The sequence below is a fragment of the Schistocerca piceifrons genome, chromosome X, assembly GCF_021461385.2.
Source record: "Schistocerca piceifrons isolate TAMUIC-IGC-003096 chromosome X, iqSchPice1.1, whole genome shotgun sequence".
NCBI classification, from domain to species: domain Eukaryota; kingdom Metazoa; phylum Arthropoda; class Insecta; order Orthoptera; family Acrididae; genus Schistocerca; species Schistocerca piceifrons.
In genome coordinates, this window is record NC_060149.1 from 502,436,180 (window position 1) to 502,463,701 (window position 27,522).

General features: G+C 45.7%; 1 protein-coding gene across 1 annotated transcript in view; it reads left to right on the plus strand.

Moving 5' to 3' along the window:
• The window catches only part of LOC124722980 (angiotensin-converting enzyme-like), a 418,907-nt gene that overhangs the window by 109,151 nt on the left and 282,234 nt on the right, over positions 1 to 27,522 (plus strand). Inside the window, exon 2 of the mRNA XM_047248150.1 lies at positions 24,017 to 24,099. Within this exon, the coding sequence (XP_047104106.1) occupies positions 24,017 to 24,099 (83 nt within the window). The remainder of the gene's footprint in view (positions 1 to 24,016; positions 24,100 to 27,522) is intronic.

The window sequence follows — 27,522 nt, forward strand, 5'->3', positions numbered from 1 at the left end:
TCTCTGGCTTCAGCCAGCTTTCTGTACCTATAACGATTTCAGCTTCGGTGCTTTCTATCAGCGCTTGAAGTTCCGGTACTTTACCAATGCAGCTTCGACAGTTTACAATTACAATACCGATTGCTGCTTGGCCCCCGCATGTCCTGACTTTTCCCCGCACCCTTTGAGGCTGCTGCCCTTTCTGTACTTGCCCGAGGCCATCTAACCTAAAAAACCGCCCAGTCCACGCCACACAACCCCTGCTACCCGTGTAGCCGCTTGCTGCGTGTAGTGGACTCCTGACCTATCCAGCGGAACCCGAAACCCCACCACCCTATGGCGCAAGTCGAGGAATCTGCAGCCCACACGGTCGCAGAACCGTCTGAGCCTCTGATTCAGACCCTCCACTCGGCTCTGTACCAAAGTTCCTCCGATCCATAGCGACACACATCATTGGTGCCGACATGAGCGACCACCTGCAGATGGGTGCACCCTGTACCTATCATGGCATCCGGAAGAACCCTTTCCACATCTGGAATGACTCCCCCCGGTATGCACAAGGAGTGCACATTGGTTTTCTTCCCCTCTCTTGCTGCCATATCTCTAAGGGGCCCCATTACGCGCCTGACGTTGGAGCTCCCAACTACCAGTAAGCCCACCCTCTGCGACCGCCCGGATCTTGCAGACTGAGAGGCAACCTCTGGAACAGGACAAGCAGCCATGTCCGGTCGAAGATCAGTATCAGCCTGAGACAGAGCCTGAAACCGGTTCGTCAGACAAACTGGAGAGGCTTTCCGTTCAGCCCTCCGGAATGTCTTTCGCCCCCTGCCACACCTCGAGACGACCTCCCATTCTACCACAGGTGAGGGATCAGGCTCGATGTGGGCAGTATCCCTGGCAGCCACAATCGTAGTCCGATCGGGGGATGCGTGGGACGAGCTGGCCGTCCCCGACAAACCCCCATCCGGACCCCCACTGTGATGCCCATTGGCAACAGCCTCAAGCTGTGTGACCGAAGCCAACACTGCCTGAAGCTGGGAGCGAAGGGATGCCAACTCAGCCTGCATCGGAACACAGCAGTTGCAGTCCCTATCCATGCCAAAAACTGTTGTGCAACGAACGTCTGAACTAATCTACAGAGAGCACAAACAAATCGACACAAAATTTAAACGGTTATTAAAATACAAGATTGCCTAGTAAATGCAGTAATGCTGCTACTTGCGCACTGCTGACACACTGCTCGGCGGCGGAAGGAGACTACGCGATTTTACACTATTCAGGTACTAAAACGCGATGCTACAACTCTCAAATACTATAATACGCCCGAAATTTATGAATTAAACAATGCAAATACCAAAAACACGCAAAGAAATTAAGAATTAAACTATGTAACAAGTAAGTGAGCTAAGAGTATACGACTTGCTGCTGCAGCTGCTTATCCAACGGCGGCAGGGAGCACCTCTGACAAGAGTGTAGCTATCAGCTTGTGGTTTTAACGAGACGGATACCCCTGATAGGACTTCCCTCACTCCTACATCCATATTGTACTCTCGCTCGTAGAGAAGCGTATACGACTGTGTGAACGCTCGGAAGATATCCATTTGTGTTTCACCTCGTCGTCCATTCTCCGTCTAGACCTGCGTAATGAGCTGGCTTGAGTCTTCTCCTGTCCTGAATGATATGGTGAAGGGAAGGTTGTTCTCCACTGACATCATCGGATTTTCTCTCCCGTACCCGCACACCCGCTAGACGTACCACGGTGATACGTAGCAGTTGTGCCTTGACGTGGTGTTCTGCCGATTTTCGTTCCATCGACGGCGGTTGCACAGCCAGTTCGCGAAGGGCAGTGTAGAAGAAAACAGTGGTCGCGGTATACCAGCGCGCTCTATCTCGTCCATAGCTGGCTAATGTTCGGCACAAGGCGGGTTTGACATACTGTAACCACCTGTGAAGTGTGGAACCATAGGCGGGTAATCGCTGTTGGCATCTGCTCCATGTGAACTCAGCTCCTCATCTTCAGTTTACTGCATCAAGAAGGACCAGACTGAGGCGCCACGGACCCTACTTCGGTGGATGCATTGGTGGGGGAGCGTGAACGTACACGCATGCGCCAGGTGGTCCGTAAACGCTGCCGGCCACACCTGTGTCGACAGTTACCGATCGCAGGCCGCGTGTGACGTAAACTCGATCCGAACGGCTCGTGCAATGGCTAGTAAAGTAGGTGTAAGCCTTTCAGTCGCCGTGTTGTGTGACCCTGTGTCCAACAAAGTCAAGTCCTTTACAAGAACCTGATGTGACGGGCAGGTGGTATAGTACGGCATCTGGTCGGATGGTTTGAGCACACAATTAAAATCTCCGCGTACTACCAAGTGGACGGCATTGCCCCGGAAGAGCAGTGCTATGTCTTCGGCATAAAAGATGCGGGGTTCTTTCCTTGTGTCGATTCGGGAAGGGGCATAAAGATGCATGTTCCATCAAGTCGCGGGGGCTGTCTTTGGTTTTAAAGGTGGCAGTAGTCGCGGTGTGGAGCGTCTTCAATACGAAGAGATACAAAGCGGCCTGGGAGTCTGTCCCCTTCAACGTAGACTCGGTCAACGGCATCAGTGTATCGTCAGCGTCCTGAAACACGTCCTGTATCTCCATTTCTTGAGCACAGTCTTCCAGGCAGGTCGATAACACTGGATCTCGAGGTGCAGGCGTAGTCGTGGGTGCATCCCTGGTTCAAAAATGGCTCTGAGCACTATGGGACTTAACTACTGTGGCAATTAGTCCCCTAGAACTTAGAACTCCTTAAACCTAACTAACCTAACGACATCACACACATCCATGCCCGAGGCAGGATTCGAACCTGCGACCGTAGCGGTCGCGCGGTTTCAGACTGTAGCGCCTAGAACCGCTCGGCCATTCCGTCCGGCTGAATCCCTGGGGCGGGGCTTCGGTCATCTCCTTCTTCCCCACAGTGTGCGGTCCCGCCAGTAGCGGAGGAAGACTTGAAACGATGTGGTACGTTAGGATCGGTCGGCTGACGCACCTCATCATCCATCGTCGCTTCCTCAGGCCGTTCTACTGCCTCGGTCGCTATGCTCCGTTTCTTATGGCGCTTCAGCGATTTCTGTTTACGCTGTCTCGCTGCTGTGTCCGGCTTAGGGCAGGAGGTGGATGCGGAATCCTGTTCTTCAGCTTCCACCGCAGCATCGTCTTGTCGTTGTAGCGGTGCATGCGTTCCACCTGGGCTCGACGAGAGGGCAACAGAGGCATCGGCGCTGGAAGACGCTGGTGGCTCCTCAGGAACTTTTTCAGAGGCCTCCAAGGCTTGCACAAACACAGGAGGGTCGTCATAGACAGCTGGTGTCTCCCTTCTTGCCTCCGCAACATACGTAATCGGCATAGTGGTCGCTATCGACGGTAGAATCTGATCGTCAGTGGGCGTTTGCACGGGACGGCGTTGCAGGCATTCTGTACGTACATAGACTACCTGTCCACATCCAGAGCAGGTCCTCGGTTGACCGTCGTAAATAATTATCGCCCGGCAACCAGCAATAGTGAGATACAAAGGTACATGCCGTTGCAGTTCAATATGGATCTTTCGAAGGTCTTAAAATTTTCGGTCGTATGGTCGAGGACTGTGTCATAGGATCGAAGAGCAAGGGTAACCAAATCTGCTGGTAACTCAAACACACGCACATTTTGCATTCAAAGTACAGCACAAAAATGGTTCAAATGGCTCTGAGCACTATGCGACTTAACGTCTGAGGTCATCAGTCGCCTAGAACTTAGAACTAACTAAACCTAACTAACCTAAGGACATCACACATATCCATGCCCGAGGCAGGATTCGAACCTGCGACCGTAGCGGTCGCTCGGCTCCAGACTGCAGCGCCTAGAACCGCACGGCCACTCCGGCCGGCAAAGTACAGCACATTAAAGTGTTACCACACCCACGTTTCCGTCATTGTGACAGAATCCGTAACCATCTGTCGAGCGTGTTGGACGTTCGGCACAGGTTTCATCGTCAGTGAACATAAGATATACAAGGCTGGAGACCATAGACAAGTGGATACCCAGCATATCTTTCGGATCAACATGTATCACGGCTCGCAAAAATCTCTCTCCTTCGCGGGTTTTGGGAGTAGAGTATGTTGCGTCAAACTGCAGCTTGATCATAGCTTTCCGATACAAAAGAGCATTCGGCTGTCAGGAACGTAACTATAACACTCGAGACTAGCGCGGTGGCGCGGTAAACAACAACAACCCGGAAAAGCGACACGGAGCGGCCGGGACGCACGACGCCGCTCCACAATCAAATGCCTACTGATAAACCACTTGGCTATCCATGAACGACTTAGGGCCACGCCCGAACTTCCATATGTCGTCAGCTATGTGTGTACAAACTGCACTCGTACATCCATTATGTATATTCCCATACAGTTGAGACACTCCACTTGAAAGTCTCTTGCCCGGTGTCGACGGATAAATACGATATTGTAGTACCTATGCTATTCTGAATTACAATGCAAAGTTCCTTTGGACATGCATGCATGTCTGAGATATTCTGAATTACGATGCAAAATACCTTTGGGCATGCATACATGTCCAAAGGAACTTTACACTGTAATGCAGAATAACAGCCACTACAGTATCGTGTAATACAGACTGGTCAGAAACAGTCCGAAAAGTTTGTAAGAGCAGATTGTGCTGAGAAATAACTGTTAAAAAAAACTTCGACATTTTGCACCGTTTCCGAGTTAATTAGCATTGAAATCAGCAATCAAGCCGTTGCGAGCGCAAATGTAAGCGGGCCGCCAGAGATAGTGCCATAAACGTGTTCTTCGTTTGCTTTCGTAAAACCGAACAAGAGAGCATATAAAAATTGGAAAAGGGGCGACATTAAGGATCGAACCCGAGACATGGGCGAGAAATCTCGTGAGCTATCATCAACGCTGTGAGAACAACTGACAGTAACTGCATATGGTAGGCAAGTGCAACGACCTCACTGACTAACGACTTTCTTTCTTTTTATTTTCTTTCTTTTTTATCAGGCCCATCGCTCTTACGACTTGCGACGAAAGAGCGTGAGGTGCGACTTATTGCGTCTTCATTCGTTTTAGGCAATACCCATGAAGAAACAGACACTAATGGCCTCAATGGCCCTCAACTAACCATCTTTGATGACTTTTCATGCTGTGTGGTAAGTGACTTTATCATTGCTCATTGTTCACTTTCAGTCAGACACAGGAGACCTTGAACCTATGGCCTTGTCGGGGCAGGCTATATCTATGTTCCGGACTTGGGATAGGACATCAAGAAGAGGTTCGATTTTCCTATGCAGTATGATGACTTTTTCTTTGATGATCTCTCTCAGTGTCACCGTCTGGCTCGCGGCGGCCTTGGTACCCACTCATGAACTTTGTTTTGGATGACTTACAAAGAGTGAAGCTGAGACTTTGAGGCTATTCCCCACGCTGTGCCGCCGAATAAAATGGCCAGTCTCGACTTGGTATTCATAAGCAGTTGGTCGCTGACGAAAACTGGAGCTAACGTCCGCGCCATTTGAATGCTTTTGTTCCTCTTTTCCCTGATATGGGCCTGAAAGTAGAGAGGGGCGGCCAACGTTTTTCCGAGATATCGGCCGTGGGAGGCTGTGATATCCAATGCACCTGAACTTGGATAGGTCTAGGAGAGGTCTTTTTTTTAGAGACGTATACCGTCGTAGTCTTGTGGTCGTTCAGTGTCATTTTATTGCTGCAGCACCAGGTGAACTTTGTGAAACTCTCTCTGTGGGTGGCTGACATTGGTAAGGTATCGCAGTCCACTGGTAAAAAGCATAGTCATCTGAAAATTGCGCCAGGTGGACGTTTTCTTCAAGGGGCCGATCATTTGTGTACGTATTGAGTAGCACTGGCGACAGGACAGGTCCGTGGGGGATTCCAGTGGAAAGCAGTTTGGTGCTACAGCGTTGTCCTTCGATGGATACTGCGATCCGTCACTCTTGCAGATAGCTGCCGACGAGGTGCGAGTACCAATAAGAATTTGATGTTTTGGTCACCACCTCCTGGAAGAGCCTTCCAATACACCTTGTCATATGGCTTTTCCCAATCCAGGAAGGCTGCGGCCGTGGACGTTGAGGTGTCTAACTTGCTGGTGATTAGCTCCACGACATGGAGTACTTGCATTTCTGCGGACAATTTCTTCTGAAAGCCGTATTGTTCGGGCCTGATAGTTTCGTCTGCTGCAAGAGGTTGCTGGATGCGGTGCAGCACTAGTCGTTCTAGGACGTTACTCATCGCATTGAGCAGTCTGATAGGCCTATAGTTTGTGACATGCCGGAGGTCCTTTCCAGGCATGGATAGAGGACCAATCCTGGCCGTCTTCCAGTGCGGTGGAAAGACTCTGAGTTGTAGACACTTGTTTAAGTTCCTGGTCAAAAGAAGCAATGGCTTTCGCAGAAGCTTTATTAAGTTTTCATTTGTTATGCAGCCTGTGCCTGGAGGCGACGTGCCTCTCCTCCTCCGAATGATCTTCTTGGTTTCCGTGGGAATCGTGAGGAGTGGTAAGCTGTTTATCGGTCACTGCCACTCCTGGTTTTGCTGGAGATGCAACCCCTCCATCCTATCTTCCCATCCCTCATTTTTGCATTTGGCTAATAGGGACATGACTTCTCGCTGGAGTTTGTGCATTTCCCTTCTGTCTAGTGTATTATTATACGTCTGTTACCTTCGCCGATATCTGTTCTGCTGATGAGGTAACCTCAGTAGCAATGGCGCTAATTCGTCTGGTGGTGATGTATCAACGACAGTGGCAGTAGTGGCGCTACGAATCGCTGTCTGAATCTACGTGGTGACGCAGTCGACCTCTGCGACTATGTCCTCTGTCGGTCTCAGGGTTAGTGTGGGATGAATAATGCTCGTCAAGATTAGGCTATCCTGGTCCCAGGCCATTGCCGACTTGGTCCGAAAATGGGTTGGTAAAGCTATTACGTGAAGGACGGCTAGCACTGAACAGTGGTCAGTGGTTAGATCGTTGATTGTCGTAGGCTCAATTTCCGCCGGCACATTTTTGGCAATAGCGATGTCGAGGATGTCTGGAAGGTGTCGACTGCTGAATAGCGAGTAGGTGGGGTTTCACTACCTTGAACTTCCAGGTCGAGATCTTCTGCTACGGCTAGGAGATAGCTTCCCGTTCTATTGGTACTGCAAGAATGCTAGTGCTGATGTTTGACGCTGAAGTTCCCACCAAAGAAAGTCGAGTCTGTAAGCGAGACGAGTACTTCTACATCTTGGCTGGATAGGGTATTGCGGGTGGCGAGGTACGCTGCCACGAACGTGATATTAGCCATGCCCGTTCGAACTGTTACTGCAGCGACCTCTATAATGGATATTTGTGGCAGGTCTTCTTGGCGGTGGATGACGGAGCGGCGTAAGAACATGGCAGCACCACCCCCGCCATGTTGTGCTTGTCAGTCCGGTATGATACCATACTATGTAGTCGGAAAGGTTCATTTCTAAGGAGGTGTGTTTCGTCACAAGTAGAATGACCACATTTTGGAACGTGATGTACTATTCCACTTCGGAATTTTTTATTTTATTCTGTTGGGGTTCCAATTACTACGTTTATGTGTCAAAATTCTATGGGCTATCAATCGAGTATTGTCACGATTCCTCCAACCAATTATACTATTTTGATCATGGCGTCGCGTATTTGTTTTGTTTTGGTGGCTGTATGTTTGATTTTTGTAATGGAGCAGGCTTAAAGAACGTCGTTACGATGACATTATCTGCTTCAGTGCGTTGATGAGTGAGGCGTAGGAGGCGGGTACTGCGTCATTTGCGGCTGTTGACGTTCTTGTGACGACACTGGTAAACAGTCGCCTCGATTACCTCTGAGATCCTGCGTAGTTGCTCTGCCTTGCTGGTGCTGTCGGGAACTGCTTAGTCAATGACAACTGTTCATCATTGTTGGAATTTGTTTGTGGACGTCTGTTTATATTAGCTGACAGCAGAAAGGGTTTGAGTGCCTCCTGATATTCCGGACAATCCTCCCATTTTGCCCAATGTCCTTGTTGGTCACACAGAACGAATGTTGACTTTTCTTCTTGGGATAGTTTGGACCCCACTGAAGCATGAAGGTAGGCACATTTGACGCACCTGGGCGACAGATGGCAGTACTTGGCAGTATGCCTGAGCCTTTCGCAATTTTTGCATTGTGACGGCCAATCCTTTGGATTGTCGTTTTCGATGCATACCCTGGTGTAAAACAGGTAGCGTTCCCTATGGATGGCGTCTGATCATTTTCCTTTAGGGAGTCACACTACATAATCTGGGATGAGTACCAATTCTTGCGTCTTCTCAGCCTTCTTGATGTATGTTCTTGACCTGGTAGCCCTTTTCTGTGAGTGCATCATAGGGAACTTCGAGTGGAATAGTCTCAGGGAATCCCTTCATGACGACTTTCAACTTTTTCGATGTCATCTGTCCGTCCCACCTGATGCGGATCCCACACTGCACAGCAAAATTCGAGAATAGGGCGGACAAGCTTGGTGTAAGCAGTCTTTTTAGCAAATCTGTTGCACCTTCTAAGTGTTCTGCCACTGAATCGCAGTTTTTGGTTTGCTCTACCCACAACATTATCTATGTGATCATTCCAATTTAGGTTCTTTGCAATTGTAGTCCCTAATTATTTAGTTGAGTTTACAGCCTTCAAATTTGTTTGACTTATCGCATAACATTAATTTGACGGATTTCTTTTAGTACTCACGTGAATAACTTCACACTTTTCTTTATTCAGTGTCAATTGCCGCTTTTCCCACCATACAGATATCTTATCTAAATCATTTGGCAAGTCGTTTTGATCATCTGATGACTTTACAACACTCTAAGACGGCTACTCAGATGGTCTCGTAAGTCGTTAATATAGATCAGGAACAATAGAGGGCCTATAATACTTCCTTGGGGAACGCCTGATATTACTTCTGTTTTACTCAATGACTTTCCGACTACTACTACGAACTGTGACCTTTCTGACAGGAAATCACGAATCCAGTAGCACAACTGAGGTGATATTTTATAGGTACGCAGTTTGGCTACAAGACGTTTCTGAGGAACGATGTCGAACGCCTTCTGGAAATCTAAAAATATGGAATCAATTGTACGTTCCCTGTCGATAGCACTCATTACTTTATGAATATAAAGAGATGGTTGTGTTTCACAGGAACGATATTTTGTGAATCCGTACTGACTATGTGTCAATGTTTCAAATGGTTCCGAGCACTATGGGACTTAACATCTGAGGTCATCAGTCCCCTAGAACTTAAAACTACTTAAACCTAACCTAAGAACATCAGACACATCCATGCCCGAGGCAGGATTCGAACCTGCGCCTAGAACCGCTCGGCCACACCGGCCTGCAAGTATGTGTCAATAAATCGTTTTCTAAAACGCCATTGCAAATCGACGTTAGTGATATGGGCCTGTAATGCAGCTGATTACTCCTATTTCCCTTTTTGGGTATTGGTGTGGATTGAGCAATTTTACAGTCTTTAGGTACGGATCCTTCTGTGAGCGAGCGGTTGTATATAACTGCTATGTATGGGGCTATTGTATCAGCATACTCTGAAAGGAACATGAATGGTACACAATCTGGACCGGAGGCCTTGCCTTTAGTAAGTGATTTAAGCTGATTTGCTTCACCGAGGATAACTATTTCAATGTTTCTCATCTTGATAGTTGTTCTTGATTGGAATTGAGAAATATTTACTTCGTCTTCTTTGGAGTTATCAGACACGATTTTCTGAGTCTGATAACTCTGCGTTAGTGGCACTGTCATCAGTGACTTCACCGTTGTTATCGCGCAGTGAAGGTATTGATTGGATCTTGCCACTGGTGTGCTTTATGTATGACCAGTATCTCTTTAGGTTTTCTACCAGATTTCTAGACAGAGTTTCATTGTGGAAATTATTAAAAGCATCTCGCATTGAAGTACGTGCTATATTTCGAACTTCTGTAAAACTTTGCCAATCATGGGCATTTCTCGTTCTATTAAATTTGGCAGGCTTTTTTCGTTGCTTCTGAAACGGCGATCTGACCCGTTTTGTGTACCATGGGGGATCAGTACCATCACTTATTAATTTATGTGGTATATATCTCTCAATTGCTGTCGCGACAATCTCTTTGAAATCATTCTACATCTCTTCTACGCCTACATGATCAGATCGGAAGGAGTGAAGACCGTCTCTTAAAAAGACGATAAGAGAATTTTTATCAGCTCTCTTAAATAGATATACTTTGTGTTTCTTTCTGATGTTTGCACATGTTAAGGTATTCAGCCTAGCAGCAACTGTCTTGTGGTTGCTAATCCCTGTATTAAATGATAATTAATTGAAACCCTCAGCTGCCGACAGGTGTTGTTGATATACCTCGATAGGGACAGCTGAAAACATGTGCACGACCGGTACTCGAACCCGGGATCTCCTGTTTACATGACAGACGCTCTATCCAGCTTTCTTTTTTTTTAATTCATCACGAAGAGGGTAAATGAACAAAAGATCTTTATTGGTACAAACTTAAATACAACAGAAATGCCATCCTTCCAGCGAAAATAACACAAGACATTATACTCGTACAAGGCGAGCAATTTTTTTTTATGAACAAGGTGTAGGAAAAAAAAGAATAATAATACTGATGTAAGCTAAGAGGTGTGAAGCAATATACAGTGTAGTGAGGGAAAAACCAGTGTTTTCTGGTACAGTGCATAAAAGAAAGAGGGCGCGTGTCCATGCGCCTACTCCACTGTGGGTTACAATGTATAAAGTAGCGCGGGGGGTCTCAGATGTCAGGAGGGGGGGCGGGAGTGCTGTCGGCGTGTGGCACCATCCAGTTGAGCGGGCGTGACGTAAAGATCGCATGTAGGTAATTGGTGAAGAAGGCGCGGTAGCGCGGTCGGTGTTCGACTTCACTGTGGGTTTGTAAGTACTGCCAGAAATCAAGAGATGATTTGTCGCCATCATTATACATGTAGGTGATCGTCCATCCCTTGACCCATACAATCGCATGATTCTTGGTGGCGGGGAAATAAGTGTTCTCAGGATGGATAAAAGTCCTTGGGTCAATCGAGTCCGGCGGAACGCGGAGGTAACAGGCAAGTTTCCAGACGTCACTGGTGGCAGCACAAGTCAGTTGATAGACATCGTCATCCACGAGGTGGCAAATGGAACAAAGTGGAGAGTCTTTTAGTCCGATGGCGTGAAGACGATGATTTGTGGCGAATTTTTCATTTGCGATTTGGTACCATATTGCCCGGACGTTGGAGGGTAGAAAAGGCTGGTGGATGTGACGCCAAACCATGGGCCACCGCGTGGACGGATGTCTCAGTTCGATATTGTTGCTGGATATGGAACGAAGGAGTGGGATGTAAAAATCTTTAGGTCGAGGAGAACGCGTGGTCGGTAAGAGTGTGTGAGCATAACTGAAGTCGACGATGAAATCAGAAATGTGCGAAAGATGGTGCTTGATGTGCCCGACTGGTACTGGTGGTGTTATGGTCGCGGGCACAAGAATTTCAAGCAAGCTGCGCGTAAGGGAGGTGCCCCCGTGCCACTGCTTGTGCAAGGTGGACATGTACAAGGACGCCGTGCGGAGCCGCACATTGACAAGGCCGAGGCCCCCCGCTCGCGGGGGAAGGGTGAGCGTGTCGTAGCGGACCTTAAAGACCGTACCAGCCGTAAGGAAGTATCCGAAGGAAGCCTGGTGGCTGCGTCCAATAGTTGATGGCAGCGGGAGGACCTGTGCGATGTGGACCATTCTGGACGCCACATGTTGATTCAGGTATTGGACACGTTGTAAAGAATCGAGTCGTCGGAGAAGATTTTGTCGCACCGTCGTGGGGATAGTTTGGAGTGCACGCCGAAAATTGATGGCAGCGGAGCGGCGCACGATGGAGGTGAAAATGATACCAAGGTATCGTAGTTTTTGTACACACGAGAGAGGTGCTAAGTCGTCGTGTGAGAGGCCGCGTCCAATGGGCATCGCCGCGTATTTAGCCACATTCATGTTAATGCCCGCTGCAGTGCCGTACGTTGATATCAAATCAAGTACCGTGTGTGTTTCACTCCGTGAGCGGATCAAGAGGAGGAGGTCGTCCGCATACGCACGACATCGAAAACTGTGCTGTCGCAGAGTGAGACCAGAAAGGTGGCTCGTCAGACTCCCGATGAGTGGCTCGAGGCTTATGGCATAGAGTAGGGTCGAAAGTGGGCAGCCTTGCCGTGCGGAACGCCGGATCGCCACTGGTTCCGCCACACGGCCATTAACCTGCATCAGCGATTCGGCGGTGCTGTACAGGCGCCGGATCACGTCGATAAAGGCTGGTGGAAAACCCATGCGGTTCAGCACTGAGAACAGAAAAATGTACCGCACTTCGTCGAATGCGCTGTCAAAATCAATGGCAACCACTGCGGCGCGGAGTCTGCACGCCGCTGCCAGTGCAATTAAATCGAGACATTCTCCTGTGGCCGTTTGTATATTAACTGAGCCGCCCGGAGTTGTCTGTTCCGGGGATAGAATGCTGGGCAGGACCTTGCGGCATCGCGTTGCCAGTAGGTGTGTAAAAATTTTACAGTCTGCGTTAAGCAGAGTCAGGGGACGGTAATGTGCTGTCGTCACACCTGGTGTCGGTTTGTGGACGGGTATAGTAAGTCCCGTGACGAAGGACGGCGGTACGGCGTTTCCCATCGTCAGCAGTTCATGAAACATCGTTGTCCACCGTGACGCCATTAGTGTGAAGAAAGCGCGATAAAATTCTATCGGCAATCCGTCGACACCAGGTGACTTATTCAGAGCATCTTTTTTGATTGCATCGTGGATTTCGTCACGCGTAATAGGCTCCATCAGCTCGTCCGCTTCGTCGCTGGTGAGGGTGCGAGTTACGTGTGGTAACGTAGACTCCTCAGCGTGGTTGCTGATAGTCTCCTCCTGGTACATTGTGCGGTAGTGGTCGGCAAAGGCACTGACGATTTCGACCTGGCAAGTGACGCGCTGTCCGCGACAGGTGGTGATCTCGGTGATGATTTGTTGTCGTCGATGTTTCCTATCGGAGGCGATATGATGCATGGCCGGATGTTCTTGTTCCGCCAAACCTTGGCATCGGGTTCGCACCAAAGCCCCCTGCAGTCTACGGCGTGTCAAAGTTGCAATTTGCACCTTAATCCTGCTGCGTTCCCTCTGGGTGTCGGGGGTGGCCGATTGGGCGTCCAGGTCGCGGAGAACGGCGTAGAAATAGTCGGTAGTGTGCCGGCGCCACATAGCAACTTCCTTTCCATACTGAATCAAAGTACGTCGAATGGCAGGTTTGGCACATTCCAGCCACCAGGTCAAGGTCGTGCAGTATTTAGGTAAGCGACGTTCACAGGTGGCCCATGTCTCGGTAACACGTTGAAGACATTCGGGATCATGAAGATGATAAGGACATCACACAACACCCAGTCATCACTAGCAGCTGAGCCACCGAGGACATAGATGAATAACGCGACTGCAGGGACTTACCCCTTGCACTCGTCCAGTGAGACCCACATTCCCAACTGTCCACAATCTACATACCTAATGTACTTAATAGATATTTCCCCATCCACTCGCGCGAACTAAGGTGACGATTCCCGTAAGATTTCGAGCAACCTGAGCGCATTCGCACAGGCGAAGGTCAATCGCCGGGTAGCCATTTAACTATGTATGAAGATAGTAACTGTTCTCGAAAGAACAGATACCATTGATGCCCTGCAGCTTCTCTGGAATAAATGATAATTAACTGAAACCCTCAGCTGCCGACAGGTGTTGTTCGTATACCTCGATGGGGACAGCTGAAAATGTGTGCCCCGACCGAGACTCGAACCCGGGATCTTCTGCTTACGTGGTAGACGCTCTGTCCATCTGAACCACCAAGGACAAAGATCAATAGCGCGACTGCAGGGACTTATTCCTTTCACGCTTCCCGTGAAACCCATATTCTCAACTGTCCACAATCTACGTACGTAATGTTTGTTGGGAATGTGGGTCTACGGGAAGCGTGCAAGGGATAAGTCCCTGCAGTTGCACTATCGTCTGTGCCTTCGGTGGCTCATATGGACAGAGCGTCTGGCATGTTAACAGGAGATCCCGGCTTCGAGTCCCGGTCGGGGCACACATTTTTGGCTGTCCCCATTGAAGTATATCAACATCACCTGTCGGCAGCTGAGGGTTTCAATTAATTATCATTTATTCTAGAGAAGCTGCACGGTCGTCAATGGTATCTGTTCTTTCGAGAACCGTTACTATATTCATAAAATCCCTGTATTCGTCACGAAACTCCCTATTTGTCCAGGATTATTTGTTGTTGTGATTTCAAGTATGCTTTCGCAACCATTTACGCTTCGAATGGGCTCATGAACTAATTGTTCAAAATAATTTTCTGAAAAAGCACTGAGAACAATTTCGGATTACGTTTGATGCCTGGCGCCGGCTTTAAACGTATAATTTTTCCAGCATATCGAGTGTAGCGTGAAGTCACCACTGACTAGAATTGTATGAGTGGGATACCTGTTTGAAATGAGACTCATGCTTTCTTTGACTTGTTCAGCAACTATATCTTCTGAGTCGGAGGGTCGCTAAAACGATCCAATTAATAGTTTAGGCCGACTGTCAAGTATGACCTCTACTCATACTGTTTCGCAGGAACTATCTACTTCAATTTCAGTACAAAGTAAACTACTTCTGACAGCAATAAATACTCCACCACCAACTGTATTTATTCTATCCTTTCTGAGCAGTGTAAGATTGTTTGAAAAAATTTCAGCTTAACGTATTTCCGCCCTTAGCCAGCTTTCTGTACCTATAACTATTTGAGCTTCAGTGCTGTCTATTAGGGCTTATAGATCTGGTTCTTTCCCAACACAGCTACGACAATTTACATTTACAATACTGATCGCTTCTACAACTACCTTACTGTGTTTTACCTGCCCGCTTTTAGACGGACGCCTTTTCTGTGGTCTCCTGAGACCCTCTAACCTAAAGAAAACCTCCCATTGCTTTCCACACAGCCCCCGCTAACCGTGGAGCCGCTTCCTGTGTGTAGTGGACTCCTGACCCATTAAGTGGAACTCAGAAACCCACCACCCTATGGTACAAGTCAAGAAATCTGCATGTTACACGGTCACAGAACGCCTGAGCCTCTGATTCAGACCCTCCACTCGGCTCTGCACCAAAGGACGACAGTCGGTTCTATCGATGATCCTGCAGATGGTGAGCTCCACCTTAATCTCGCAAGCAAGACTAGCAGTCTTTACAATTTCCGCTGTCCGCCCGAAACCAGAGAGAATCTCCTCTGATCAAAAGCGACACACGACATTGGTACCGACATGAGCCACCACATGCAGTTGGCTGAAACCTGTACTCTTCATGGAATCTGGAAGCACCCTTTTCCCATCCAGAATGACTCCTCCCGGTATGCACACAGAGCGCACGCTGGCTTCCTTCCCCTCCTTCGCAGCCGTGTTCCTAAGGGGCCCCATCACGCGCCTAACGTTGGAGCTCCCAACTACCAGCAAACCCAACCCCTGTGAATGCCCAGACCTTGCGAACGGAGAGGCTTCCTCTGGAGCAGGGTGGACGACTGCATCTGGCTCAGACACTTCGTTAGCCACAGATAACGCCCGAAACCTGCTCGTCAAACGAACAGGGGAGGCCCTGCGATCGGCTGCTCGGAAAGTCTTTCGCTGCCTGCCAGGCTTTGGAATGATCTCCCTCTCGACCACTCGTGAGGGGTCAACCTCACTGCAGACAGTGTACTGGGCGGCCATAGCAATGGACCGATCGGGGGACACTTGGGACTGGATCGACGTCCCTTGCATCCCCCCTCCTCCCCCACGGTGATGCCCGTTGGCAGCAGCCTCAAGGGATAACGGAAGCCACCACAGCCTGAAGCTGTGAGCGAAGGGTCACTAACTCAGCTCGCATCTGTACACAGCACTGCTGAAGTCGCTCCTGTTTGAAGCTCGTAGAAATACGAGTGTTGGAACTTCAATAGTGGCAACTATTTATTTACAGCTCGTACAAAATACGAGTAAATACGTGTTTCAAAGTTTTGCTGGCGTTCAAAGTAGTCACCTGCATTGTGTATAACCCGTTGCCAGCGATATAGAAGTCATAGGATACTCTTAGCACTGACAGTTGTGTTGACAGTTCGGGCGGCGCTGTCTATTGCCCGACGAATTTGCAACAGTTCTGAAGCAAATGCCGTGAAGTGTTTCCTTCAGTTTAGAAACAGAGTTGAACTTACGAGGGCTTAAGTCAGGGGAGAGCAGTAGGTGGTACAGCACTTAGCAGCCTCATCATTCAAACAAATGTGTAACAGCTTGCACTCTATGTGCTTGAGGATTGTCCTGATAAATGATGGTCAGGTCCTGCAGAAAGTGTCATTACTCGTAAGTTCAACTCGATTTGTAAATCAAGGAAACATTTCACGGCATTCGCTTCAGAAATGCTACAAATTCGTCGGGTAATAGACCGCGCCGCTCGAATGTCAACACAACTGGCACTACTAAGAGTGTCCTACGACTTCCACATCGCTGGCAACGGGTTATACACAATGCTGGTGACCACACTGAAGGTCAGTAAAACTTTTAAACACGTATTTAGTTTGTACGAGCTGTAAATAAATAGGTGCCACTATTAAAGTTCCAACCCTCGTATGTAACAAACGAACGGTGTACTCGCCTTATTAGCAGCAGGAACTCGGATTTCTCTCTCACTGATGGTGTTACCGTAACTGATCTACACTAACCAAAACAAACAAAAGCCTGTACAATACGAGGATCGATATATGGGTCGATAACAACGGTGGTACTGTACGCTACACTGTTATTAAAACAGAAGGTTGTGCCTAGCAAGCACTCAAACACGCAGAAATTACAAAAATAAACTAGTAACTGTACAGGTATCTGTGATTATAAGTCGCTCCTGTTGGAGGCTCGTAAAAATATATAACGAACAAACGAACGGTGTACTCCTCTCATTAGCAGCAGGAACTCGGATTGCTCTCTCACTGATGGTGTTGCCGGCCGTTGTGGCCATGCGGTTCTAGGCGCTTCAGTCTTCGACCGCGTGACAGCTACGGTCGCAGGTTCGAATCCTGCCTCGGGCATTGATGTGTGTGGTGTCCTTAGGTTAGTTAGGTTTAAGTAGTTTTAAGTTCTAGGGGACTGATGCCCACAGATGTTAAGTCCCATAGTGCTCAGAGCCATTTTTGAACTGATGGTGTTACCGAAACTGATCTACACTAACCAAAACAAACAAAAGCCTGTACAATACGAGGATCGATATATGGGTCGATAACAACGGTGGTACTGTACGCTACACTGTTATTAAAATAGAAGGTTGTGCCTAGCAAGCACTCAAACACGCAGAAATTACAAAAATAAACTAGTAACTGTACAGGTATCTGTAAATATAAGTCGCTCCTGTTGGAGGCTCGTAAAAATATATAACGAACGAACGAACGGTGTACTCCCCTCATTAGCAGCAGGAACTAGAGACGATCTAACCGACACTGAGCTACACTAACCACAACAAAATGAAACAATACAAGAACACAGGTTAACGTAAATGTGAGGTAAGTCACTACAAATGTGAAATGCTAGTACGATAATAACCGGCTCAAACTGCACAAGATTCAATGCAAGCATGCAAACGTGGATGAATTGTCTCGTACAGGTGACGGATGTCAGTTTGTGGCATGGTGTTCCGTGCCTGTTGCACTTTGTCGGTTAATGCTGGTTGTAGATGACGTTGGAGTTGTCGTCCGATTATGTCCTATATGTGCTCGACTGGAGACAAATCTGGTGACTAAGTAGGCCAAGCAACATGTCGACACACTGTAGAGCGTGTATGGTCACAACAGTGGTAAGTGGGCGACGGCTATCCTGTTGGGAAACACCCCCTGGAATGCTGTTCATGAATGGCGACACAACAGATCGAAACACTCGACTGACATATAGATTTGCAGTCAGTGTGCGTGGGATACCCACGAGAGTGCTCCTGCTGTCATACGAAATGGCACCACAGACCATAGCTCAAAGTGTACGTCCAGCGTGTCTAGGCATGGAAACAAGTTGGTTGCAGACGGTCAACTGAAATCCTTCTAACCCACACACGACCATCACTGGAACCGAGGAGAACCAGCTTTCATCAGGAAACACAACAGACCTTCACCCTGCCCTCCAATCAACTCACGCTTAACACCACTGAAGTCGCAAATGACGATGGTTGGGGATCAGTGGAATGCATGCTAAAGGGAGTCTGACTCGGAGCTGTCCTTGAAGTAACCGATTTATAACAGTTCGTTGTGTCACTGTGGTGCCAACTGCTGCTCAGATTGCTGCTGAAGATGCAGAACGATGCGCCAGAACTACACGCCGGTAGTGCCACTTGACCATCCGGAGCCTTGTCTTCTTGAGACCGTACATTCTGGTGACCACCGTAGCCAGCTGTTATGTACATTGGGTACACTTCTGCCACGTATTTCCGGAACATGGCGGAAGGAACGTCCATGTTCTCGTAACCCTATTGCACGGCCCCGTAAAAACTCAGTGAGGCCCTGATAATGGCGTCTTTGTCACCTTAAACGCATCCTTGACTGACATCAGCTCACCCCGTCCAGTCTCGAAGGTAACTAACGTTCATGACCATTACAGCGTGTGTTTAAAGCAAACCTGATTTGGATCTTCATAGTGACGCTACTAACGCTACTCTTATGCGACTGGCGCGAAATTTGAACAGACATTATCTTTCAGATGTAGAAACACTACTACCAACTATGTCGCACATATCCTACTTGGTGTTGTGATTATTTTTTCGTCAGAAAATATTATATTGTCGTCTTTGGAGACTACTCGTGAGACCCCAGGGACCTTTCTCTTTATCTTCTCGTGGCGTTTAACATTGTTAATGGTGTTGTAGACCACAAACGGAGAGGAGAGGGCTTGCTGGATCTTGATGAAGAGATGCGGTTGATTGAATGTCCAGCCACTCCTGTTGGTCAAGTTCGTCAAAGGAGTTCCTTGTCACGACTTTGTACGTGACTCGAGATGAGCAGACGTACTTGCTAGATTGTTCCTGTGCCACGGAAGTGGTCTTGGATCGCCTTCTTTTTGTTGACGTGCTAACGACGTCTTGGAAGTCACTGTCATGTGTAGGGTCCTGGACGGTCCTGTCTGCCGGCGTTGGTAGTGTGAAACAACTTGGTCGGTGCAGAAATGCCCTCTTGACGATGTCGCGGATCTTCCTCCGTCGTCAACTCCTTGATGTCGATCTTTATCGCGACGTCATGGACGTAGGCTCCGAGGTGGGTGGTATGTGGGCGTGGGGCGCCACTGCACTCGCGAGTTCTTGCCTCAGTCCTCCCGTCTAGCCTTTGCCTACGTAATGCGGGCCTCTACTACCTAACTTAAGAACAGGCTATCCTCGAAATCTTAAGTACTGTGTCAATCAGACAAGACAAATTGTTTTTCGAACTCGTTACAACTCGAGTTTCACTCACGACATCGTTGTTTATGGAGCTTCGAGATAGTCACGTTACGCTCCTAGAGCTCTTAACGCTGTCTTAGCTCCAACCAGACTGATGTCAGACAATTTCTGATCACCCTGTAGCTCTTTATTTGCGTGAATATTACTGTAAGTATATGGAAGGTCTGAGTAGCTGAGAACTTGTAGACACGTGATGGTCCTGAATATGTTGAGAATAACTACTGTGATGACTGCTTCTTGTAAGTAATGATTAGACTAAACAACGTGGTGACTGTATCTCCATGTACACACTCATTCTGTAGGAGAGGTTGCAGTATGGTTTCAGGTTGTGTTAATAGGTTTGGTAGTATCGATTGTAATCATACATTACTGAAACACATGCTCAAAATATCCTATATTTCGCTATGAAAGTCTTTCCTGTTTCCGAGTATCTCAAAAATAGAAGTCACAGCGCGTTAAAATTTAATCATGGCTCAACATTTAACACAGAGACCATACCAGTTATGTATTCATATTAAGTATAAAAGAGAGTAGGAGGCTTTCGAGGCTCTCCAATGTTTTAAGTAATTTACCTAGGGCCAGTCCTGGATTGCTACGTCCGTTCTGCCATATCGTCGTAAATATTCAGGTCTCAGCTATCTCCAATGTACTCGAACCCGCGAATGTTAGATCTACATTTACACCTACTCACCTACATCTACAACTACATGCATACTCTGCAAACCATTGTGAATTGCACGGCAGAGGGTACTAAGCTTCTTCCCGTTCAGTCGCGTGAGAAGTGTGGGAAGAGTACCTGGTTAAATGCATCACTGCGTGCTGTAGTAACACCAATCGTGTCTTCACGGCCGTCACGAGAGCTCTATGCAGGGGACTGAAGAATATTTCTAGTTTCCTGAAACTTTGTAAGCAGGCTTTCACGGAATTGTTAGCGTCTATATTGAAGAATCCGCCGATTCGGGTGTTCCCACATTTCTGTAACGCTCTGACGTTAGCAAACAAATCTGTGACCATTCGCGCAGCCCTTTTTTTCTTTATCCACTTTTAGTCCTATTTATTATGTGACCCACACACCATAGCAACATTCTAGTGACCACGCAATCATCAGAAAGCTAGACACCAGATTACTTTCTTTCCTTTCGTTTACCTTCGTGGTTCAACTGACAGAGTCAGTGCTGTTTCCGAGCTTTTTTTTTGTGGCGGGAGACGGAGGACTACTACATGACAGATACTGCTGTTTTAAAACCTGCTACGTCGGAACTGAGCTGGCTCGGTTAAGGCTGCTTTCGGAATATTAATGTGGAGGACTTCGTGGAAACGTGCAGTAGCCCGTAAAGAGGATTTGTAGCTCGTTGTTGATGCCCTAATATCTGACGCATGTCGAAATTAGGGCTGGAGGGTCGCTGTTGGGGTTGGGGGTAGGGGAATATTCTGGACAGTTCCGCCAGCAAATGGGAGCGCAGAATTAGCGACGTAGAAGCCACGCCTAGACGCCTGCAGGAGGTACTGGGGGTGTGGGCAACAGGTGCGGGGGGTTCGTCCCGCCTGCTCTAACCAGCTAGGATGGAGAGGGTGTGGACGTTCCAAATTTAGCGGCGAATCCGAGGGCGGCGAAGCCCACGCGCCACACTATTTGTCGGCGTCGCGCCGGCGCCGGGGGCCAGCACCGTTATATAGGAGCGGAGCGCACGGCGCGCGGCGCTCAGTCGACATGTTGCTGCCGGCCGTTGCGTTCTGCCGGCGCTCCTGCTCGCTCCGGTTCATCATCTGGTACGTGTAAGCGCACAGCCAGCCGCCCCCCTAGTTTCACTTCGCCCTCAGTTCAGAAAATATACCTTACAATCATTTCAACAAAAATTAAGTTTTTAGTTTTGACAAATGGACTGTACGACTTCTGTAGTATTAATGCCGACTAAGTTCAAACTCCGCGATTCTCCATTGTTACATTGCAAACGTTACCGATATTTTTGACTTTGTATTCCATATTCTGCAATTTTTTGTGCATCTTCTGAGCGGATTGCGTGTAGCTTACACAGGAAATACTTCTTTTTATCAAACACCTAAAAATGAATATTTTGTAGATCATACATAGCAAAACGATACAGGTGAGCAGGAACTTGGTCAGGTTTCAGTTTTTGCTGACTCGGTTTGTGGTTTTATCGAGGCCGTTCTCTGTTTTTCAGTATTTTCTCGACGGGAGCCGAAGGGAACAGAGGCGTCATGTAATGTGTGAAATCTGTTATCTACTACTCTTCTTCCTTTACTTTACCCGAAGTGACCACAATATGGTTCGTTGATGGAAACTTAACTTTCAATATATTACAGCTACAGTAGCGTAAAAATATTTTTCGTCTCTGTCGCTATGCCGCTGTCAAATGTTCAACAAATATTTCACTCAACAGTGGCTGAAGGAAGTCGTGCTGAGAAACCCATTAACGCAACAGACGCTGTAATTTATTCCAAGACTTATCAACAGTTGCAAACATACTACGTCCAGTACAAATAAAATACTGGACGAATTAAGAGGCTGCCTAGCTACACGCTTCATATATCTCGTTCTTAAGTCATTTGCGCTCCTTCTCGGGATCCTCTAAAAGCTTTACTACGTACATCACTTCACCATAATAAGTTACAGCTTTTTGGGTGTAGTTTCCAGTGCCATATTGATTCAATCTCTAATCGAGAACATGTTTTTATCATGTGAAAGCAAAACGTATAATTACGCAAGCGTCTTTCTAAGCCCAGTCTGTACGTCGGTAGTTCCAACGGCGGTGACAGAGGTGTGTTAAACTCCACTGACAACGAATGCTCATTCACTTTTATGGGAAAGAGAAAGGAAAAGTTAAGCATGCACGTAGTAAAACAACTAGACTAATGTTCGAACACCAAACCAATCTTTCAAATAAGGAATGTCATTTAAGGCTGGTGTAGGTAACAATGCTGCTTAAAGGTGAAGGATTATCAGAATATCAGGTAATTTTACGTATTATCAAGCAACTGAATATCGAATGCTACAAAATGGTAGGTATTGCAGATAGCTTTAGCATTTTATTTATCAGTGATCAACATCGCTGCAAGATTCCCTTAAATGCTTTCGTATAACAGTACAATTTTTTTCCAACAATGTTGTTCAAGAATAAGTACAAGGGGCACAATATTTCCTCTGTTGACGTTCAACTTCAAACTTTAAAACGTCGGAAAATCATATAACCAAAAGCGTTTGCATTTTCTTTTTCGACTTCGAAGAGAAAGCTACGCTGATTGTCACAGATATGTAGTTGAGACTGCTAACAGTAGTCTTCTTCGTAAAAGTATAAAGACAGCTTGATAGTAAACTCTGTCTCTATTACTCCCAAAATGTGAGCGAAGTGAGAACGTCGTCCGACGTATTACAGTTCAGATCCAAGCAGTTGTTAGATTAGTTAGAAGTATGTTTCTCTTTATACTTCTCTGCAGTAAGATTAAAATCACTGTTTATTTTATGTCTTTTTGCTTGAAATATATTGAGAGCGCTTGTTTCCTTAGGAGTTTGTTAGGTTCACATTAGTTTGAGAAGATCACCTGAAACATATTTGTTGTATTCCAGAATCGAATCCAGTACATTCAAAGAAAATTAATCATTATTTCTAATATTTCTGAAAACTATGCCCGTTTTTCGAATGATTTTCGTTGAACTTACAAGGAAAAAACTTATACAGCCGCTCATAAATTTTTTCCATGAGATTTGTAGTACAATTGTTTTATTTAGAATAAAAATGATTAAAGACTTTTGATAAATCCACATAATTTATTTCATCTCTCATTAATAAACAAAAGAATGTAATTCATTTGAATATTACACTGTATTTGTCACTAATTTAAGTACAGAGAAAGAAAGTCTGTAGTGCCGGCTTTGGGGACCGAGCGGTTCTAGGCGCTTCAGTCCGGGACCGCGCGACTGCTGCGGTCGCAGGTTCGAATCCTGCCTTGGGCATGGATATGTGTGCTGTCCTTAGGTTCGTTAGGTTTAAGTAGTTCTAAATTCTAGGGGACTGATGAGCCAGATGTTAAGTCCCATAGTGCTCAGAGCCATTTGAACCATTCGAATGTCTACAGTGGTTGGGTATCCAAGGGAATTAGCAATCTCCAAAATGTATGATAAATATATAAAATATTAAGTGATTAAAACCGTGATTATTGTAGCCAGGAGCCCATCTACGTCATTCTGTACAAATGTGGAGGTAAAACTATAACACTGAAATCACAAGTGTCAAACTGTTTGATAGATAAGTTTCAGTTCGATTACGAAGTTATGTGGGACCTTCTGCTATTGCATTATAATCTACATTAAAACTCTTTAGTCTGCCCTCTATCTTAAACAAAATGTCAAACATGTGAAAGTTTCGAGAAAACATGACTCGCATACGCTTCTTCCAAATTCCTGCTTAATTTTACTCTTACGGATTATTATACAAATGTAAACCTAATTTTACTGATGTGCATATTGTTTGCAGGTTGTTTGGTGCTATTTTTGGTGGTATTACACTTTTTGGAACACCGTTCACTTCTTTATCACTGCTACCGAGTGACGGAGTAGGTGAGTAGTTGCATTTTAATAATGTACATTCATGTCTGCCGTAAGTTTAATTTTTCTACATGCCATTTACGTAAATACATTTCCACTTCATATGACTGATAAGTAATTGAGAAAGCACAACGATATCAGTTATTTTATAGTTGATATTCAACGGAGTTTCCAATATTTCAACTGCTCATTTTCATATCTTAAGTAATTTATCATAAACCTAAAATATTTATGCATTTCTCGATGAATTCCTTCAGCATTCCCTGTTCTCCTCAGACGAGATGTGTACATTATTATCAACTTACTCTTTCGACTTAGAAATTAGAAAGACATTTTCAACAGATTAGACAAGTTATTAGTTCTGAATAAATCTGAAGTCACTACATGAAGTAATTGTAATATATTCTATGATGCTTAAATTAAGTTAAAGGCACTTAAATTTTTATCCTTGCAAGTATTTGGGGTCCTACATTTACATTCTAATAGAAAAACAATTTAATTAAAATGATAACTTTTTCCACTCTTGGTTATGTACAAGTTTCTTTAGTTGAACCCTTCCACCCTCGGAATAAGTTATCAGTAACGATGCTGGAACTTAACGTCCCACGGTCGCAAAGTCATTATGGATGGAGCGTTATATCAACTGAAGAATCTTAATAGCCGGACGGAGTGGCCGAGCGGTTCTAGGCGCTACAGTCTGGAACCACGCGACCGCTACGGTCGCAGGTTCGAATCCTGCCTCGGGCATGGCTGTGTGTGGCGTCCTTAGGTTAGTTAGGTTTAAGTAGTTCTAAGTTCTAGGGGACTGATGACCACAGCAGTTAAGTCCCATGGTGCTCAGAGCCATTTGAACCATTTTGAATCTTAATAATGCAGTTCTTAGATTTAGTTTTTGCTAACTTCATGATCCTTCGATTGTTTCACCACAAACCGTAATAATGTGCAAAGAGTCATTTTACAGTCACGTCACAAATTAATTTGTGAATATGGCTCCATGCTGAACATTTATAATTTATTTAAATAAATAAACGTGACAGTAACTGCGATCACCATATTTTACTTATTGCAATAATAGACATTCTTCAATGGAATAGAAGGGATAGTCTAGGAGAAACTTTAGATATTTTATATCAATGGACAAGTTTTTTTTTTTTAAATTAGTTGCAGCACTGTGACGCCTTTTTGCGCTAAAGACAACGTCAGTGTGGAGTAATGAGTATCATTTTTTCTTTTGATATCGTAATTATGTCATCATTGTTCCTTTTGAACTGTAATGAATTACTTACAACAGTCCATGAAGTAATAAATACACCCTAGATTTGTACGTAATGGGAAAATCCTGCCTGTACCTTAAGCGTAAGTGACCTATTGATCTGGGGTAATTACAATTTTCTCGAGACATTTGAGTCTCAACTTCATCTTCGATAATGATAGAAGCTGAAGAAATGAATTAAAATTTGTGTCACAGCCTTGACTTGATTTTAATTCATTTCTTCAGCTTTTATCATTATCGAAGATAAAGTTAAGACTCATATGTCTCGAGGAAATTGTAATTCCATCAGATCAATAGATCACCTACACCTGAGGTTCCGGAAACATTTTCCCATTACGTGCAAAGCTGGGGTGCGATTCCAATACCAGAGATCCTCGACAGTGCTGATGATTTAAGAACAGGACTAAATATATTGTGAAGCAACGGTAAGAATGCCCAACTCCTTACACAGATATCAACAAGATGGTCGTGGGTGAGCACCATTTATTATTCTTGCAGCACGTTTTTGAGCGATGAAGACTTTCTATCTTAGAGATGACTTACTTACCCAGGACATTATTCCATATGACATTACTGAATGAAAATATGCAAAATATGTTAGCTTACTCATTTGGTCTCCTCAAGATTTGTAATTACTGGAAGTGAAAATGTGGCTGAACTAAGTTGTTCCAGGAGTTCCAAAATGTGCTTTTTCCGGTTTAAATTCTCATTAATATGCACAATTAACAATTTAGAAATTCCACCCTATTTATTATTTCCTTACCATAGCTACACTTATCACTGGAATAATATCTCTAGATGTGGAGAACTGAATATATTGTGTCTTTTTAAAATTAAGGGTGAGACAATTTGTGGAAAACCAGTCAGTGATACTTTTAAGAACTTTGTTTTCCATTTCTTCCGTTTCTGTATGTATGCTTGAATTTATTACAGTTTTAGTGCCATCCATAGAAAGAACAATTCTGGTTGTATATTAGATGGAAGATCGTTTACGTGTATCAGGAACAATAGTGAACCTAAGACTGAGCTTTTGGGAACCCCATACATGATTTCCCCTGATTACATTGGTTGAATTTCCAAGTACTTTCTTGATTCGTTTGGTTAGATATGACATTAGCCATTGGATGGTTATACCATCAATCCCATAAAACGTCAATTTATCTAGTTGAATACTGTGACTAACGAAGTCAAACACCTTGGATAGGCCACTGAAAAATTATCCGATGCTGTTTTATGGTTTAATGTTTGTAAAATGTGATGAGTGAATATGTAAATGGCATTCTCAGTAGAGTAGATCTTCTGAAACCCGAAATGTGATTTTCTTTTGTTTCTGCTCAGATGAATACTATTCTAAAATACACACCTTCTCGAAAATTTTGGGAAATGGTGTCAGTAGTGAAAGAAGTCGGTAGTTATTGACGTTTTCCTATTACCTTTCTTATGGAGGGATTTCACAACGACATATTTCAGCCTCTCTGGGAAAATGCGTTGAAATAGTAATGCATTACATATTTCAGGTAAGACAAAGCTTGTTGTACAAGAAGAAATCCTTAGTATTCTATTGGAAATACAATCAAAAGCAGAGGAGAGCTTCTGTAAAGTTTGGAAGGTGGGAGACGAGATACTGGCAGAAGTAAGGCTGTGAGTACTGGGCCTGGGTCGTGCTTCGGTAGCTCAGTTGGTAGAGCACTTGCCCGCGAAAGGCAAAGGTCCCGAGTTCGAGTCTCGGTCGGGCACACAGTTTTAATCTGCCAGGAAGTTTCAAAAGCAGAGGAGTTTTTATTTTTGAGACAATATATAATTTTCTTATTTTGAGACTTCAGTAAGACATCATGTTCATGTTCCCTAATTTTAATAACCTTTATTACTAATTTTTAAGAGTTTCTGTACTGTACAGTCGTGGACAAAACGAGCGAGATCCCTCGACTTTTCGTTATGCTGATCTGCACAGCTTTGAAGTCTGCTACACAGCATAACAGGCAAGGCGACGAAGTGCTACCAACATACACTCCTGGAAATTGAAATAAGAACACCGTGAATTCATTGTCCCAGGAAGGGGAAACTTTATTGACACATTCCTGGGGTCAGATACATCACATGATCACACTGACAGAACCACAGGCACATAGACACAGGCAACAGAGCATGCACAATGTCGGCAC